The sequence below is a fragment of the Euleptes europaea genome, chromosome 19, assembly GCF_029931775.1.
Source record: "Euleptes europaea isolate rEulEur1 chromosome 19, rEulEur1.hap1, whole genome shotgun sequence".
Lineage (NCBI taxonomy): Eukaryota > Metazoa > Chordata > Lepidosauria > Squamata > Sphaerodactylidae > Euleptes > Euleptes europaea.
This window is the reverse complement of record NC_079330.1, coordinates 21,088,559-21,102,888: the sequence shown is the minus strand read 5'-3', so window position 1 is coordinate 21,102,888 and position 14,330 is coordinate 21,088,559. Positions and strand designations below refer to the sequence as shown.

Sequence of the window (14,330 nt, the reverse complement as noted above, 5' to 3'; positions counted from 1 at the left end):
CAATACTGACTTTGATGGACCAAGGGTCTGATTCAGTAGAAGGCAGCTTCACGTTTTCATGTGTTTATGTGGTGTCGAACTCAGCTCGTGAGCAGAGCTTTGACCGGTACTGCAGGTTACCAATCTACCATAAACCTCTGTTTAAGGCACTTTTCTACAGGTTTGCGGAAACTGTACTATCAAGTATTGATTGATATTTATAGTTTATCTTCTGAAAAAGACACATACATCCTCCCCCCACCCCCAATTGCACGAATAGCGAAACTGCTTTTATTGAGTGTTTTTAGATAAGCAGGTTAAGACAGTAAATGGGATAGTGGGTTACGAAATCCTCTTTGACCCTAAAGTTAAGCTACTTTGGAGCTTGTAAAGTTACAACTATTTAAAAAGCAGAGGTTGAGAATGTGACAGAAATGCTACAGAAGCAAGAAAAAGGGAGTCACCATAACAACCAGCCAACCAATCACCAGAGGACCTTAGAATGGTGTTTTTACAATGCTGATAATTAGCATGTCATCAAACACCATCAGATACAAATACATATACAAATACCAGATATGAATTTAAAGATAATTGACATTCTGATGAGACCTTGGGGTAGGAGATCTGTTTTCTCTGTCTTCTTCAGCATGTTGTAGAAGACCTTGCAATGAAAACTTTGATGCATACTTTTCATTAAACTTTTGAAAAAAACACGACCTCGCAGATAATAAGGACCTGGTATATCATCATCATCATTTTATTTGCAGTCATAGAACCATCAAATTGAATAATGTAAAACAAGTACAAAATACAATTAAAATTTAGATACTTAAAAATGGGGAAATGTGCAGAGGTACGTAGCTAATCAAGTAGAATGAAAGCCGTATATTATTAAAATTGGAATGCTTAATAATAATATCAGAAGCTTGGTAAAATAAGTCTATCAGAAAGCACATCATTAAGTATATAGATAAATACAGTACGCAGAATACATATTCCCAGTTTGCTTGGCTACTGTATAGCCTTAAGCGATCTTTGCCTTATTTTCATTGCTAACCAAGCAAATCTGGCCATGCTAGCAGATAGGTTAACTATTGTGTCCGATAGGAGGAGTGCTAGATGTCATTTTCTCAGAGATCTGGGGCAGTCCATAGACTCTGTATATCAAAAATAGCAGCCTGAATAGCCCTCACTAGCCCAATCTTGCCAGAACTTGGATGCTAAGCATGGTCAGCTATGATTAGTATTTGGATGGGAGACCACCAAGGAAGACTGGGGTTGCTATGCAGAGGAAGGCAATGGCAAACCACCTCTGCTCATCTCTTGCCTTGAAAACCCCAGGGTCTTGGGGTCGCCATGAGTCAGTTGCAACTTGATGGCACATAGTTGTTATTACATCAAAGACAGGAAAGCGGAAGCATCTCCATGGAAATCTGACCTATTCCAAAGCAGCGGGAAAAAATTATTCCATTGGCATAGCATCAGCGTGTCTGTTCCCCCCCCCCCAACAAGACAGCTGTAACTACTCTGCTATAAAAACCAGCACACAGCCTCCAGTTAAAAGATGTCAAGCACAAGGATTCAGAAAAGACCCTTCTCTGCCTGAGATTCTGGGGACCCACTGCCAGACAGTGGAGACAGGTTGTCTGATTTATTTCTTATATTTGATTGCAACGTTTTAAACCCTCTTTAAACAAAAAAATGCCAGTGCGGTTCTGGCGTTATCTTAAAATGCGATAAAACCACCAGCAGTGAACATAATAAAACAGCGTAACTCAGCCACCAGCATCAAACCTAGCCTGGAATTCTTTTTAAAATTATTATTAACTTTTTATTTTCAAAACAGCACATACAACATATAACATACACTCCTAATACATACTCAATATGACAATATCTTCATAAAATATCACTTGGAGCAGATCTTAATTCTTCTGTACTATCTAACACTGATCTTTAAATCTTAAAAATAAGTAAATTTTTGACAAGCAAAGATATCTGTATTTATATTTGAACCTTCATACAAGCTGGCCACATTGCGAAACTTAATTAGTATTATATTATGCTAATTCCATTTACAAAGTCTCTCAATCAATATAACTAAAATATGAATAACCCTAGATATTAATTATTATTAAATCTAATAGTATATAAAAAGGTAAAGGTCCCCTGTGCAAGCACCGGGTCATTCCTGACCCCATGGGGTGACATCACTTCCCGACGTTTACTAGGCAGACTTTGTTTACGGGGTGGTTTGCCAGTGCCTTCCCCAGTCGTCTTCCCTTTACCCCCAGCAAGCTGGGTACTCATTTCACCGACCTCGGAAGGATGGGAGGCTGAGTCAACCTTGAGCCGGCTATCTGAAACCAACTTCCTTTGGGATCGAACTCAGGTCGTGAGCAGAGCTTTTGACTGCAGTACTGCAGCTTTACCACTCTGCGCCACGGGGCTCCTAAATGGTATATACCCGTGCCTATACCCCTTTTTCTCAATTGACCATTTGCAAACTTTCAGCACATACATTATTTTGCCACGTAGTCATAATACAGTTTCCAGTTCTTTTCAAATTCTTCCGTCAGTCTTCTATTCACAATATTTGTCAATTTCGCCATCACTGCCTATTCTGCTAACCAACCTAGCCTGGAATTCTTGTAAGGCCTCTTCTCCACAGCCCATCAGCAAAATGCATGCAGAGAATCATTCAGCCTTCTGTTGCCTCTGTAAAATTATCCCGGTGGGAGCCTTCCTTACTGACTCAAGTCGCCAGTTCTGACAGGGAGGGGCCAACACAAGAAAAGCCCCCCTTTTAGCTGCCAGAGATCTAATTTGTCAGCAAGATTTTTTTAAATCAAAGGTTGATTGGCTAAGTGAGGACACCCCTCTGACTCGAACGCCTTTTCTTTCCCAAGGGTGCTCCGGAAAGTGTCATTGAGCGCTGTAACTACATCCGGGTCGGGAGCAATCGGGTCCCCTTGACTTTCTCCACTAAGGAGAAGATACTCTCCAAAATCCGAGAGTGGGGCACCGGGATTGATACACTGCGCTGCCTCGCGTTGGCCACCAGGGATCACCCCCACCGGAAAGAGGAGATGCGCCTGGATGACTCCAGCCAGTTCATTAACTATGAGGTAAGCCCGGCTCAGGAAGAGGGATCAAAAAAGAATCTTGCTTGGAGATGGATGTGAAAAGGACAATGCATAGGAAATAAGCATCCTAGGCCCTGACGCTAATGGTCATAGAATCATAGAGTTGGAAGGGACCTCCAGGGTCATCTAGTCCAACCCTGTGCAGGAAATTCCACCCCTCCTTAAGGCAATAGTTTTCCAGCTGTAGCAGATTTACTTGGGAGTAAGTGGCTGTTAAGTGCCAGTTAAGTGGTCCCGCAAACCTTTCCAAGTGCATTCGTCGGCGTTTTAAGCCAATATCCCATGAAGTGCAGTTGTCTCTTGTTTCTTGGTCTTGGGTGTACCTTTTGGCTTTTTTGCTTTGGAAAAAATCAGCGAGCTGTTGTTTCAAACAACCCCATCCAAGCTGTGGTAGATGCTCAGTAGTAGAGCATCTGCTTGGCATGCAGAAGGTCCCAGGTTCAACCCCCAGGATCTCCAGTTAAACAGACCAGGCAAGTAGGTGATGTGAAAGACCTCTGCCTGAGACCATGGAGAGCCACTGCCGGTCTGAGTAGACAATACTGACTTTGCTGGACCAAGGGTCTGATTCAGTATAAGGCAGCTTCATGTGTTCATGTGTTCTGGGGGATGCAGGGGGCATCTCAGTGGGAATACAATGAGGGGGCATCTCGATATTTATTTATTTTATTTATATCATGCCTTTCTCCCCAGTGGGGACCCAAAGTGGCTTACATCGTTCTCCTCCATTTTATCCTCCCAACAGGTCTGTGAGGTAGGTTAGGCTGAAAGTGTGTGACTGGCCCAAGGCAGAGTGGGGATTCGAACCTGAATCCCAGAATTCCCAGATCCTAGCCTGGCACTTTAACCACTACAACGAGCTTCCCTGAAAAGCAGCTTGCCCAGTCCACATTCCTGATGGAATGGGGCTTGCATTGGAGGCTGGCATGACCGGGCACCAGCCCAAACCCACAAGAGGTTTTGGTGGAGTCACTGGGCCCATCTCCCATTTCTCATTGTTTAGATCATAGGCGCTCCTCCCAGTTGGCTGTGCAATATGGCAGAGATTTCCTTGCTGCTTCCATACCAGAACCTCAAGGGGAATGCATCTTTTTTCATCTCTGCCCCACAGTCCTGAGTGGCAGCACGTCGTGGAGCGGGAGATCCCCGGTTCTGGTCCCAGTTGTCCCTGATAGAAACTGGGCATGCTCAGCTATAGCAAACAGAAGTCTGAAAGATGGAGGCAGTGCCAACCTTGGGAGAATTAACACTCCCCTCCCACTTCTTTGCATGCAGACTAACCTGACCTTTGTCGGCTGCGTGGGGATGTTGGACCCTCCCCGGAAGGAAGTGATATCATCCATCGAGATGTGCAGGAAAGCAGGCATCCGAGTCATGATGATCACCGGCGACAATAAAGGGACGGCCGTGGCGATCTGCCGGAGGATTGGGATCTTCTCGGAGACCGAGGACGTGACTGGCAAAGCTTACACGGGCAGAGAATTCGATGACCTCATGCCGGAGGTTCAGCGGGAAGCCTGCCGCTCCGCTCGATGTTTTGCTCGGGTGGAGCCTGCCCATAAGTCCAAAATAGTTGAATATCTACAGTCCTTCAATGAAATCACAGCGATGGTAAGCTTAGGGCTTGATGCTAGGATCCCTCTCTTGGATTAAGAATGGTCAGAAAAGTCCTAGAAGGGCCCTAAGAGGTCATCTAGTTCAACTCCCTGTTCAGAAAATCCAAATTTTGCTGTGGGAGCAAAATTTGGCATGCTCACTCTTTCCTCACTCCTCATTCTCAAAATCTCCTAGAGCTGAAAGTTTCAAAGCTGGTGACTCATCGCATCCCCACACTCGACAGGTAACCAAATGAGAGTCAGACCCTCTCCTCTTTGAATGTATCTTTTGAAGCCTGAAAGTTAGCAGCCTGCACAGCCTCTTGTGACAGTGAGTTCCATAAGTTCATTATGCCTTGTTGAAAGACCAACCGCTTAGAATCATAGAGTTGGAAGGGACCACCAGGGTCATCTAGTCCAATCCCCTGCACAATGCAGAAAATTCACAACTACCTCCCCCACACACACCCAGTGACCCATACTCAATGGCCAGAAGATGGCCAAGATGCCCTCCCTCTCATCATCTGCTTAAGGTCATAGAATCATCATTGCTGACAGATGGCCATCTAGCCTCTGCTTAAAACCTCCAGGGAAGGAGCACTTACCACCTCCCGAGGAAGCCTGTTCCACTGAGGAACCGTAGTAACTGTTAGAAAATTCTTCCTGATGTCTAGACGGAAACTCTTTTGATTTAATTTCAACCCACTTGCTCACGTCTGTCCTAAATCTACTGACCGCCAACTTTATGGGTGACCCTTGAGTTCATATATTGTGGAGGGCGAAGCAAAAAGTTCTCTCTTTGTTTGTCTCTCCACTATCTCCACACAAACTGAATGGATAAGCACACTGCCTCTCACAGCCTGTCTTTGCTTTTCTCCAGACTGGCGACGGAGTTAACGATGCCCCGGCACTGAAGAAAGCCGAAATCGGCATCGCGATGGGTTCTGGCACGGCTGTGGCCAAGTCAGCGGCGGAAATGGTCTTGTCCGACGACAACTTCTCCACCATCGTCGCTGCTGTGGAGGAGGGCAGGGCCATCTACAACAATATGAAGCAGTTCATCCGTTACCTCATCTCTTCCAACGTTGGGGAGGTTGTCTGGTAAGAGCGCCCTCCCGAGATCCTTGGCGCCGTGCCGAATAGCATGACAGCTCGAGGGACACAAATTCCCCTTTCTTACCTTCCAGCCCCTCCTTGACTTTCCTCTCTCCTTTCCTTTCTGCTCCTGTGTCCTAATTCACCCTACCGGCGTGATGCAGTAGAATCTAGAGATGTACAAAAACACAAATGCCTTCACGTTGTACAATGCTGCAAAGAGATAGGAATGCTTTGGCTCAGCGTGGTGTAGTGGTTAAGAGCGGTGGTTTGGAGTGGTGGAGTCTGGAGAACTGGGTTTGATTCCCCGCTCCTCCACATGAGCAGCGGAGGCTAATCGGGTGAACTGAATTTGCTTCCCCACTCCTCCACATGAAGCCAGCTGGGTGACCTTGGGCTGGTCACAGCTCTCTCAGCCCCACCTGCCTCACAGGGTGTCTGTTGTGGGGAGGGGAAGGTGATTGTAAGCCGGTTTGAGTCTCCCTTAAGTGGTAGAGAAAGTCGGCCTATAAAAACCAACTCTTCTTCTTAAAAAATTAGCTCTATTTGCCAACGTACATCCTCAGAACAAGCACCACATTAACAACACAATAACCTTCCGTAGGGTAGCGCTCATCCTGTTCTTAAAGTTGAACACACCCAATTACAAGTTCATGTTCTTTACAGAAATAGAAAGGTCTGAACAAAAGTTACTATATATTTTTTCAAATATAATAATACCGTTAATACTAGTTAATTGTCTGTGGCTGGTGGAGAGCTGACGAAGCACGAACCCTATTTGGGTTCTTTGGGAAACATCACATTGAACCGGCTTGGCTGTTTTCTCCCAGCGCTGTCTTCTAAAATTAAGAAAGGAATGTAAAATATCTACTGGCGACTCTTCTATCAAGCGACGGATTGGTTTATTATTTGAAAAATATATAGTAACGTTTGTTAAGAACTTTCTATTTCTGTTAAGAAAATGAACTTGTAATTGGGTGTGTTTAGCCTTAAGAACAGGATGAGGTCTATCCTACGGATGACTGTTGTTAATGAGCCAAAGTGTTGCTATTTCTTTGTAGAATCTGGAGAACCAGGTTTGATTCCCCACGCCTCCACATGAAGCCTGCTGGGTGACCTTGGGCTAGTCACAGTTCTCTCTGAACTCTCTCAGCCCCACCTACCTCATAAGGTGTCTGTTTGGTGGGGGGGGGAAGGGAAGGCGATTGTAAGCCACTCCTTAAAGGTAAATAAAATAAATAAATACATTTTATTTGTGGCTAGTATGCCAGATAAAACAGAAACTGACCATACAGGGTACAGTCCTTAAAGGTAGAGAAAAGCGGGGTGTAAAAACCAACTCTTCTTCTTCTTCTTCTACCTGTGACCTTTGCTCCTCCATTCTTCTGGAGGGTTCCTGCTCCCTTATATATAGAATAGGAGAGCACCCAAGTTTTTAGTCCTTTAGGATTAAGCGTTTTATTTATTTTATTTACTTCAGTTATTTCATTTTATAGTCCACCGTTTTATTTGAGACTCGGTATGGCCTGCAAAACTAATCATGCAGCCATAAAACATTATAATGCGTACCATAAACATTGCAATAAAATTGTCGAGGGATGTAAAGATACAGACGAGCAGGATTTCCTGTAGCTGAGGCCCAAACATCTTGCCTTGAATAAGCTCTCTCTGTTATACACATGTATACTTACCATAAGGCATCTAGTCCTTATGGATGTCAAGGTGCGCTTGTGAACTCTTAAGCTAGACTAGCAGGATGGCTGAACAAGATTCCCAGCAGCCGAGGGCTGTGCCCTGTATCATTTTGTGCTCCTCCTCTAGACTAGTAAAAGCAAAAAGATGTCAAATAGGAAAATTCTGAATAATGCAAAACACAAAGAGATTTGCATAATTCGTACATACAAAATTTTTACTTTACATTATTTTGATTCAGAATTGAAAACTTTTTAAAAACCATTCAGCTAACTCAGCACTGAACTCCAAAATGGGGGGAACGGGGTGAGGGGTTGGAGAACTTCTTTGGATATTCTCCCCACCCCCATCCATTTCTGGTCCTGTCTGAAATGGATCTCTCTCTCTCTCTCCATGCCATAAAGGAAACTTGTCCATTCTCTCCCACCCTTGACCATACAGAGGCAACCAATTTAGGGATGTGGTGATCTGGGAACGGGAGGGAAGGCAGCTTGGTGTAGCCCGATCTCTTCAGATCTCGGAAACTAAACAGGGTCAGTACTTGGAAAGGAGATGGCTGAGGAAGACTCTGCAGAGGAAGCTGACGGCAGACCACCTCTACTTCTCGCCTGCCTCGAAAGCCCCTTGCCAGGGTCGCCATTGAATACACCAATTTGCAAATAGGGCTGGTTTGTCTGCAATTGTGCTATGCTCTGATTCTTGGGTGCTCTCTGCCTCCACTGAACATGGATTCCTCTCCCCCCCCATCCATGAACTCTGCCACTGCTAAAGAGAATAAGTACAGCATGGTGTAGTGGTTAGAGTGTCGGGTTGGATTCCCCACTCCTACATGAGCGGCAGAGGCTAATCTGGTGAACTGGATTTGTTTCCCACTCCTACACACGAAGCCAGCTGGGTGACCTTGGGCAAGTCACACTCTCTCAGCCTCACCTACCTCACAGAGTGTCTGTTGTGGGGAGGGGAAGGGAAGGCGATTGTAAGCTGGTTTGAGTCTCCCTTAAGTGGTAGAGAAAGTCGGCATATAAAAACCAACTCTTCTTCTCTGTAGGGTTACCAGCTCTGGGTTGGGAAATACCTGGAGATTTTGGGGTAGGGGTCTGAGGAGGGCGGGGTTTGGAGAGGGGAGGGACTTCAATGCCATAGAGTCCAATTGCCAAAGTGGCCATTCTCTCCAGGGGAACTGATCTCTATCACATAGAGATCAGTTGTAATAGTGGGAGATTTCCAGTCACCACCTGAAGAAGAAGAAGAGTTGGTTTTTATATGCCAACCGCTCTTAACCACTCCAAACCACCGCTCTTAACCACTACACCCTGCTGGCTCTCTACTACATCAACCACTGCACCAACGTGGAGGTTGGCAACCCTACGGATCTGGCAGAATCCACGTTTAAATCCCCACTCTGCATTGGAATCTTTCTGGGTGACCAGTCTCTTTAAGCCCAATCTACCATGCAGGGTCGTTGCAAGTATAAAACGGAGGAGGAGAGAACGATGTTATAAACTGTTTTGGGTCTCCGTTGGGGGGGGGATGGGGTATAAGTCTCTAAATAGGTAAATTAAAATTCTTGCACGTTCCCCTTTCAGTATCTTCCTGACGGCTATCTTGGGGCTGCCTGAAGCGCTGATTCCCGTCCAGCTTCTGTGGGTGAACTTGGTGACAGATGGACTGCCAGCCACGGCTCTTGGCTTCAATCCCCCTGACCTTGACATCATGGATAAGCAACCCCGAAATCCCCGAGAGCCTCTCATCAGCGGATGGCTTTTCTTCCGCTACCTGGCCATCGGAGGTGAGAGGCATGGGTCTCTCTTTGGTGTGAAAGTCAGCGTGGCATAGAATTTAGAGTGTCCGGTTATGATGGGGATTCTAATCCCCATTCAACCATGAAACCCACTGGAGCAGGCTTGTTACTAGATAGCCTGCCTCACTGGGCTGTTGTGAGGATGAAATGGGGTGGGGAGAACCATGTGCGCCACCCTGAATGTCTTGGAGGAAGGGCGAGATAAAAAACATGGTCGATCACAATTTTGTAGTAAGTTATTAAAACCTATCTATCTAGATGCCTGAGACTGTCTTATTCTCCCAAGCCGGGGTGGCTTCACCCATAAATTCAGGGATTGCGCAAGCAAGGAGACCTGACTCTTCTGCATCCCGCCAATCGCCCACATTGCAGATGGATTTGGAACAGAGTTTGGCCTGCGGGTGTTGCAGATCCCCTTTGTTCTATGTATAATAAATAATTGAATAAACGTGGCCCATTTTACCTCCCAACTGAGGTGTCAGCTCTCCTCATCCTGTGTCTGTAGGCAAAGACTTCCTTCAGCAAAGAAAGGGTTGAACACATGAACACATAAAGCTGCCTTATACCGAATCAGATCTTTGGTCCATCAAAATCAGTACTCAGACCGGCAGCTGCTCTCCAGGGTCTCAGGCTGAGGTCTTTCACATCATCTACTTGCCTAGTCCTTTAAACTGGAGATGCCGGGGTTTGAACCTGGGACCTTCTGCATGCCAAGCAGAGGCTCTACCACTGAGCCACAGCCCCTCCCTGTGGAGGAAGCTTTAGCAGATGGGAAGCATAGGACCCCCCCCAACCCTCCATCAGCTAGCCAAGCAGAATAGCACAACGTCATACAGACTAATAGGCCAAGTGATCAATTTGCTTCTCTCTTTGCCCCTTGCAGTGTATGTTGGCCTGGCAACAGTCGGTGCAGCTACCTGGTGGTTTTTGTATGATCCCCAAGGGCCTCAAGTTACCTTTTACCAGCTGGTAAGTTGCTAGGTGGGGTTTGGGCCAATTGCATTTCATTTGTTGATTTTAAATGTCTGTTCTGCTCCGTCCCCTGTTGTGTTGGTTTTTAATTACGAGCATACCTCGGAGATATTGCGGGTTCGGTTCCAGATCACCGCAATAAAGTGAATATCGCAATAAAGCAAGTCACACTGATTTTTGTGTGTGTGTTTCTCAGTGCATATAAAAGTTATGTTTATGCTATACTGTCTGTTAAATGTGGAATAGCATTATGTCTACAAAAACAATGTACTGCAATAATAATGGAAAAGTTTGAAACATGGTGAGAATTACCAGAATGTGACACAGAGACACGAAGTGAGCAGACGCTGTGGGGAAAATGGCTCCAATAGACTTTCTCAAAAATGCAATATCTGCGAAGTGCAATAAAGCAAAGCGCAATAAAATGAGGTGTGCCTGTATTGAAAGTAAAATATTTGTACTCCACATTTTCTGCCAAAAATTAACACCATCATCCTAAAACAATAAAAAATACAGTAAGCAAATCACCCCAATTACTACTCTGATAGCAAAGCGGATGAGTGCCCATTGTGAAGACAGCAAAACAGGGCTGCTTACAGGCCATGTAGAGGTTTCTGTGTACTTTAGGGGTGAGGACTCCCCAGGCATGCTGAAAAATATTTGCTTGTAAATATTTTAAAAAAACTGCAGAGGGGAAGGGGCAAACCCCCCAAAATGGACCAATAAGGACGGAGCGTGCTCATTGCCCTTGAGGAGCTGTGGAATGTTGAGGGTAGATTAGCATCAGTTAAATAGGGAGGGAGGCAGAGACCCAGAGCTGTAGTATCCTAGAAGGGGAATAGAGGGAAGTGGTGTAGCTCAGAGCACATGCTGTGCATGAAGAAAGCACCAGGGGCAGTCCCTGGCATCTCCAGTTCAAAGGATCTAAGGTAACAGATGTTGGGAAAGACTGTTTTCTACCCAAGGCCGTTGAGAAGCTTCCCAGTCAAAGACGATACAGTTGAGCTAGAAAAGAACCAAAGGTTGAGCCTGATATGTTTCACATTTGATGCTCCTCCCCCCAAATATGGCCCTTTTGGGCCTGTAGACAGGATGGGTCATAGCAGAGGGCTCTACTAATAATGGCTGCAAAGATGGTCATTTTGTGACCCTTGAACACATGAAGCTGCCTTCTACTGAATCAGACCCTTGGTCCATCAAAGTCAGTATTGTCTACTCAGACTGGCAGCAGCTCTCCAGGGTCTCAGGCACAGGTCTTTCACATCACCTGGCTCTACCATTGAGCCTATCATGGTGGGACGGGGTAATTTCTTGGCAGCTAATGGAATGTCCAAGGTGGTGGTGGAGGAAGAAGAGTTGCACCTCCTCATTTTGGAATGCCCTCCCATGCCGGACTCATGGCTGTATTCTCCTTCCTCACAGAGGAACTTCATGAGATGCACTGAGGACAACCCCATCTTTGAAGGGGTCGACTGTGAAATCTTTGAATCTCGTTATCCAACGACGATGGCGCTCTCGGTTCTGGTGACCATAGAGATGTGCAACGCCCTTAACAGGTACGGCACCTCCAACCAGGCTTTCTTCTCTTCTCTCCTGCCTCCTCCTACTTTTTGTAATTCTGGATTACAAAATTCTGGATATGGAAAGAAGAGGAAATGATTCAGCTCCCGGAGGCTGGATGTAAGGGAGACACCTGAGGAGGTGGTTAGATATCCAGAAATGGGAAAGAGCATCATACTGAGGGCAGAACCGGACATGACAGAAGTCAAGCTTGGAATTTGTGTGGTTGTGGAGATAATTTTGATAGTGGCGGCTGAAATTGCAGAAGTCACCGATCAACAGATAGGACCTCAATATTCACATGTGAAGTTGCTTTCTACTGAATCAGACCCTTGGTCCATCAAAGTCGGTATTGTCTGCTCAGACCAGCAGCGGCTCTCCAGGGTCTCAGGCAGAGGTCTTTCAAATGTTACTACTTAGGGGAAGCAGAATCAGTGGCTGAGGGTTTAAGGCATATTTGCTCGTTCATGCCGGTCATGGATTTTGATGCAGAATTTTGATAATCTTGAAGGACACATGGATGGGTTCTTGGGGGTGCGTGGGGAAGATGAGATGATGGAGTCACATCTGTCCCTTCTCCGCAGTGTGTCTGAAAACCAGTCGCTGCTGAGGATGCCTCCCTGGCTCAACCTCTGGCTCCTTGGGGCGATTGTCATTTCCATGGCGCTGCATTTCCTGATTCTCTCTGTGAAGCCATTCCCAGTAAGTACTGGCACCTGTGCCTTGAGTGAGAAAACGTTGGTCTCCAAGCGGAAGACATCACCACCAGCTTCCCAGCTGCCTGATGGTCTGCTAATAGGGTTCTGAGGCCAAGCGTGATCTCTTTCAGGATGGCGGGGAAACAGTCTTGGGAACTGGAAGACTGAAGCAGGGGCTCAGGGGACGGTGTGGGTGCAGGAGCCATTTCCAGAGTTCTCTCACAAAAGAAGACCCCTTGGGGACTTATAGATCATTCTTCTAATGACTCTTCCTTAAGAGAGCTCCCTTTCACTACCATGCTGCTTTCTGAGGCTGAGGAAGAAGAAGAAGAGTTGGTTTTTATATGCCAACTTTCTCTGCCACTTAAGGGAGAATCAAACCAGCTTACAATCACCTTCCCTTCCCTTCCCCTCCCCACAACGGACACCCTGTGAGGTAGGTGGGGCTGAGAGAGTGTGACTCGCCCAAGGTAACCCATCTGGCTTCATGTGTAGGAGCGGGGAAACAAATCCCGTTCACCAGATTAGCTGCCGCCGCTCATGTGGAGGAGTGGGGAATCAAACCCAGTTCTCCAGATAAGGGTCCACCGCTCCAAACCACTGCTCTTAACAACTACATCACGCTAGCTCCCATCCCCACCAGATCCCATGTCACTGGATCCAAAAGCGGCCCCTTTAATTCGGGACAGTTTTCCCACCCAGTGAAGTAGGGCTTGAGAGGAACGCCTCCCTGCAGATCCCATTTGGATCCAGGCCCTTGCTGGAATAACACTTGCAGCTCACCACCCCACCCCACAGTGAGCTCTCCAAGGTCCTGAAAGCCAATTGCCTACCATAGACTCCTCTTTCCCAAGACAACGGATAACTCTGATCCCAAATCTGTTGCGTTTATATGTCTCCCTTTCTCCCGAGAGCTCTAGGGTAACATACACCTTCGGGGAGAAAGGTTAGGCGAAGTGAGGATGACTGGGCAAAGGTCATCCAGTGAATGTCGAGGCCAAGGGGGGTCGGTTTAAACTTGGATCTCCTAGACAGACACTCCAGCCATTACACAACACTGGCTCTCAATGCCCAGCTGGCAACTTGAGATTTTTGCTGTGACCAGCCACGGTGCCCCTGCGGGCATTGGAAAGGGACAGAGACTAAGCAGGAGCATGCCTGACCACTGTGTGGACGAGAAACCATTAGAACTTATCCACGTCACCCTCTCCAAGCTTCTCGAAGAAAGAGCTGGTGATAAGTAGGATCCATGTAGCAGAATCAACGTGTGGAGTGCTTTGCAAAGTTGCTCAACCACAGGACCCTGCCCCAAGGAGCTTACAGTCTAAATTTTTGCCTTAATGGAGGACAGGAAAGGATAAGCGGGGGAATAATCTCTATTCACCCCAGTCGCAAAAATAAAGCCAGGTAAGGAATAAAGAGATTAACCAATCTTTGGGAGAAGTTAGTTACATCCTTATGCCCCAGTGCTTGTGTACATTGAAAGAATATCCAGCTAGTCCCTGGCTAGTCTTTCGAAGGGAGACCTCCAAGGAATACCAGGGGCGTGATGTGGAGGCAGGCAATGGCAAACCACCTCTGAATGTCTCTTGCCTTGAAAACCCTATGGGGTTGCCATAAGTCAGCTGTGACTTGATGCCCCCCCCAAATATTCTGCTACCTGTGGAATGGGGAAGAGAGGGGACTGGATAATGGGGAAAGGGGTTGAGTCTGTAACTCAGTGGTGAAGCACTTGCTTTGCATGCATAAGGTCCCAGGTTCAGTTCCTCCACCACCCAGAACTGGGGGT

At 46.5% G+C, this 14,330-nt stretch overlaps 1 protein-coding gene across 1 annotated transcript in view; it reads left to right on the top strand.

Annotated features, from left to right (window-relative positions):
* The window catches only part of ATP2A3 (ATPase sarcoplasmic/endoplasmic reticulum Ca2+ transporting 3), a 74,385-nt gene that overhangs the window by 53,202 nt on the left and 6,853 nt on the right, over positions 1–14,330 (top strand). Inside the window, exons 11-17 of the mRNA XM_056865641.1 lie at positions 2,892–3,110; positions 4,404–4,739; positions 5,604–5,824; positions 9,097–9,299; positions 10,195–10,280; positions 11,706–11,839; positions 12,428–12,545. Coding sequence (XP_056721619.1) covers positions 2,892–3,110; positions 4,404–4,739; positions 5,604–5,824; positions 9,097–9,299; positions 10,195–10,280; positions 11,706–11,839; positions 12,428–12,545 — 1,317 coding nt within the window. The remainder of the gene's footprint in view (positions 1–2,891; positions 3,111–4,403; positions 4,740–5,603; positions 5,825–9,096; positions 9,300–10,194; positions 10,281–11,705; positions 11,840–12,427; positions 12,546–14,330) is intronic.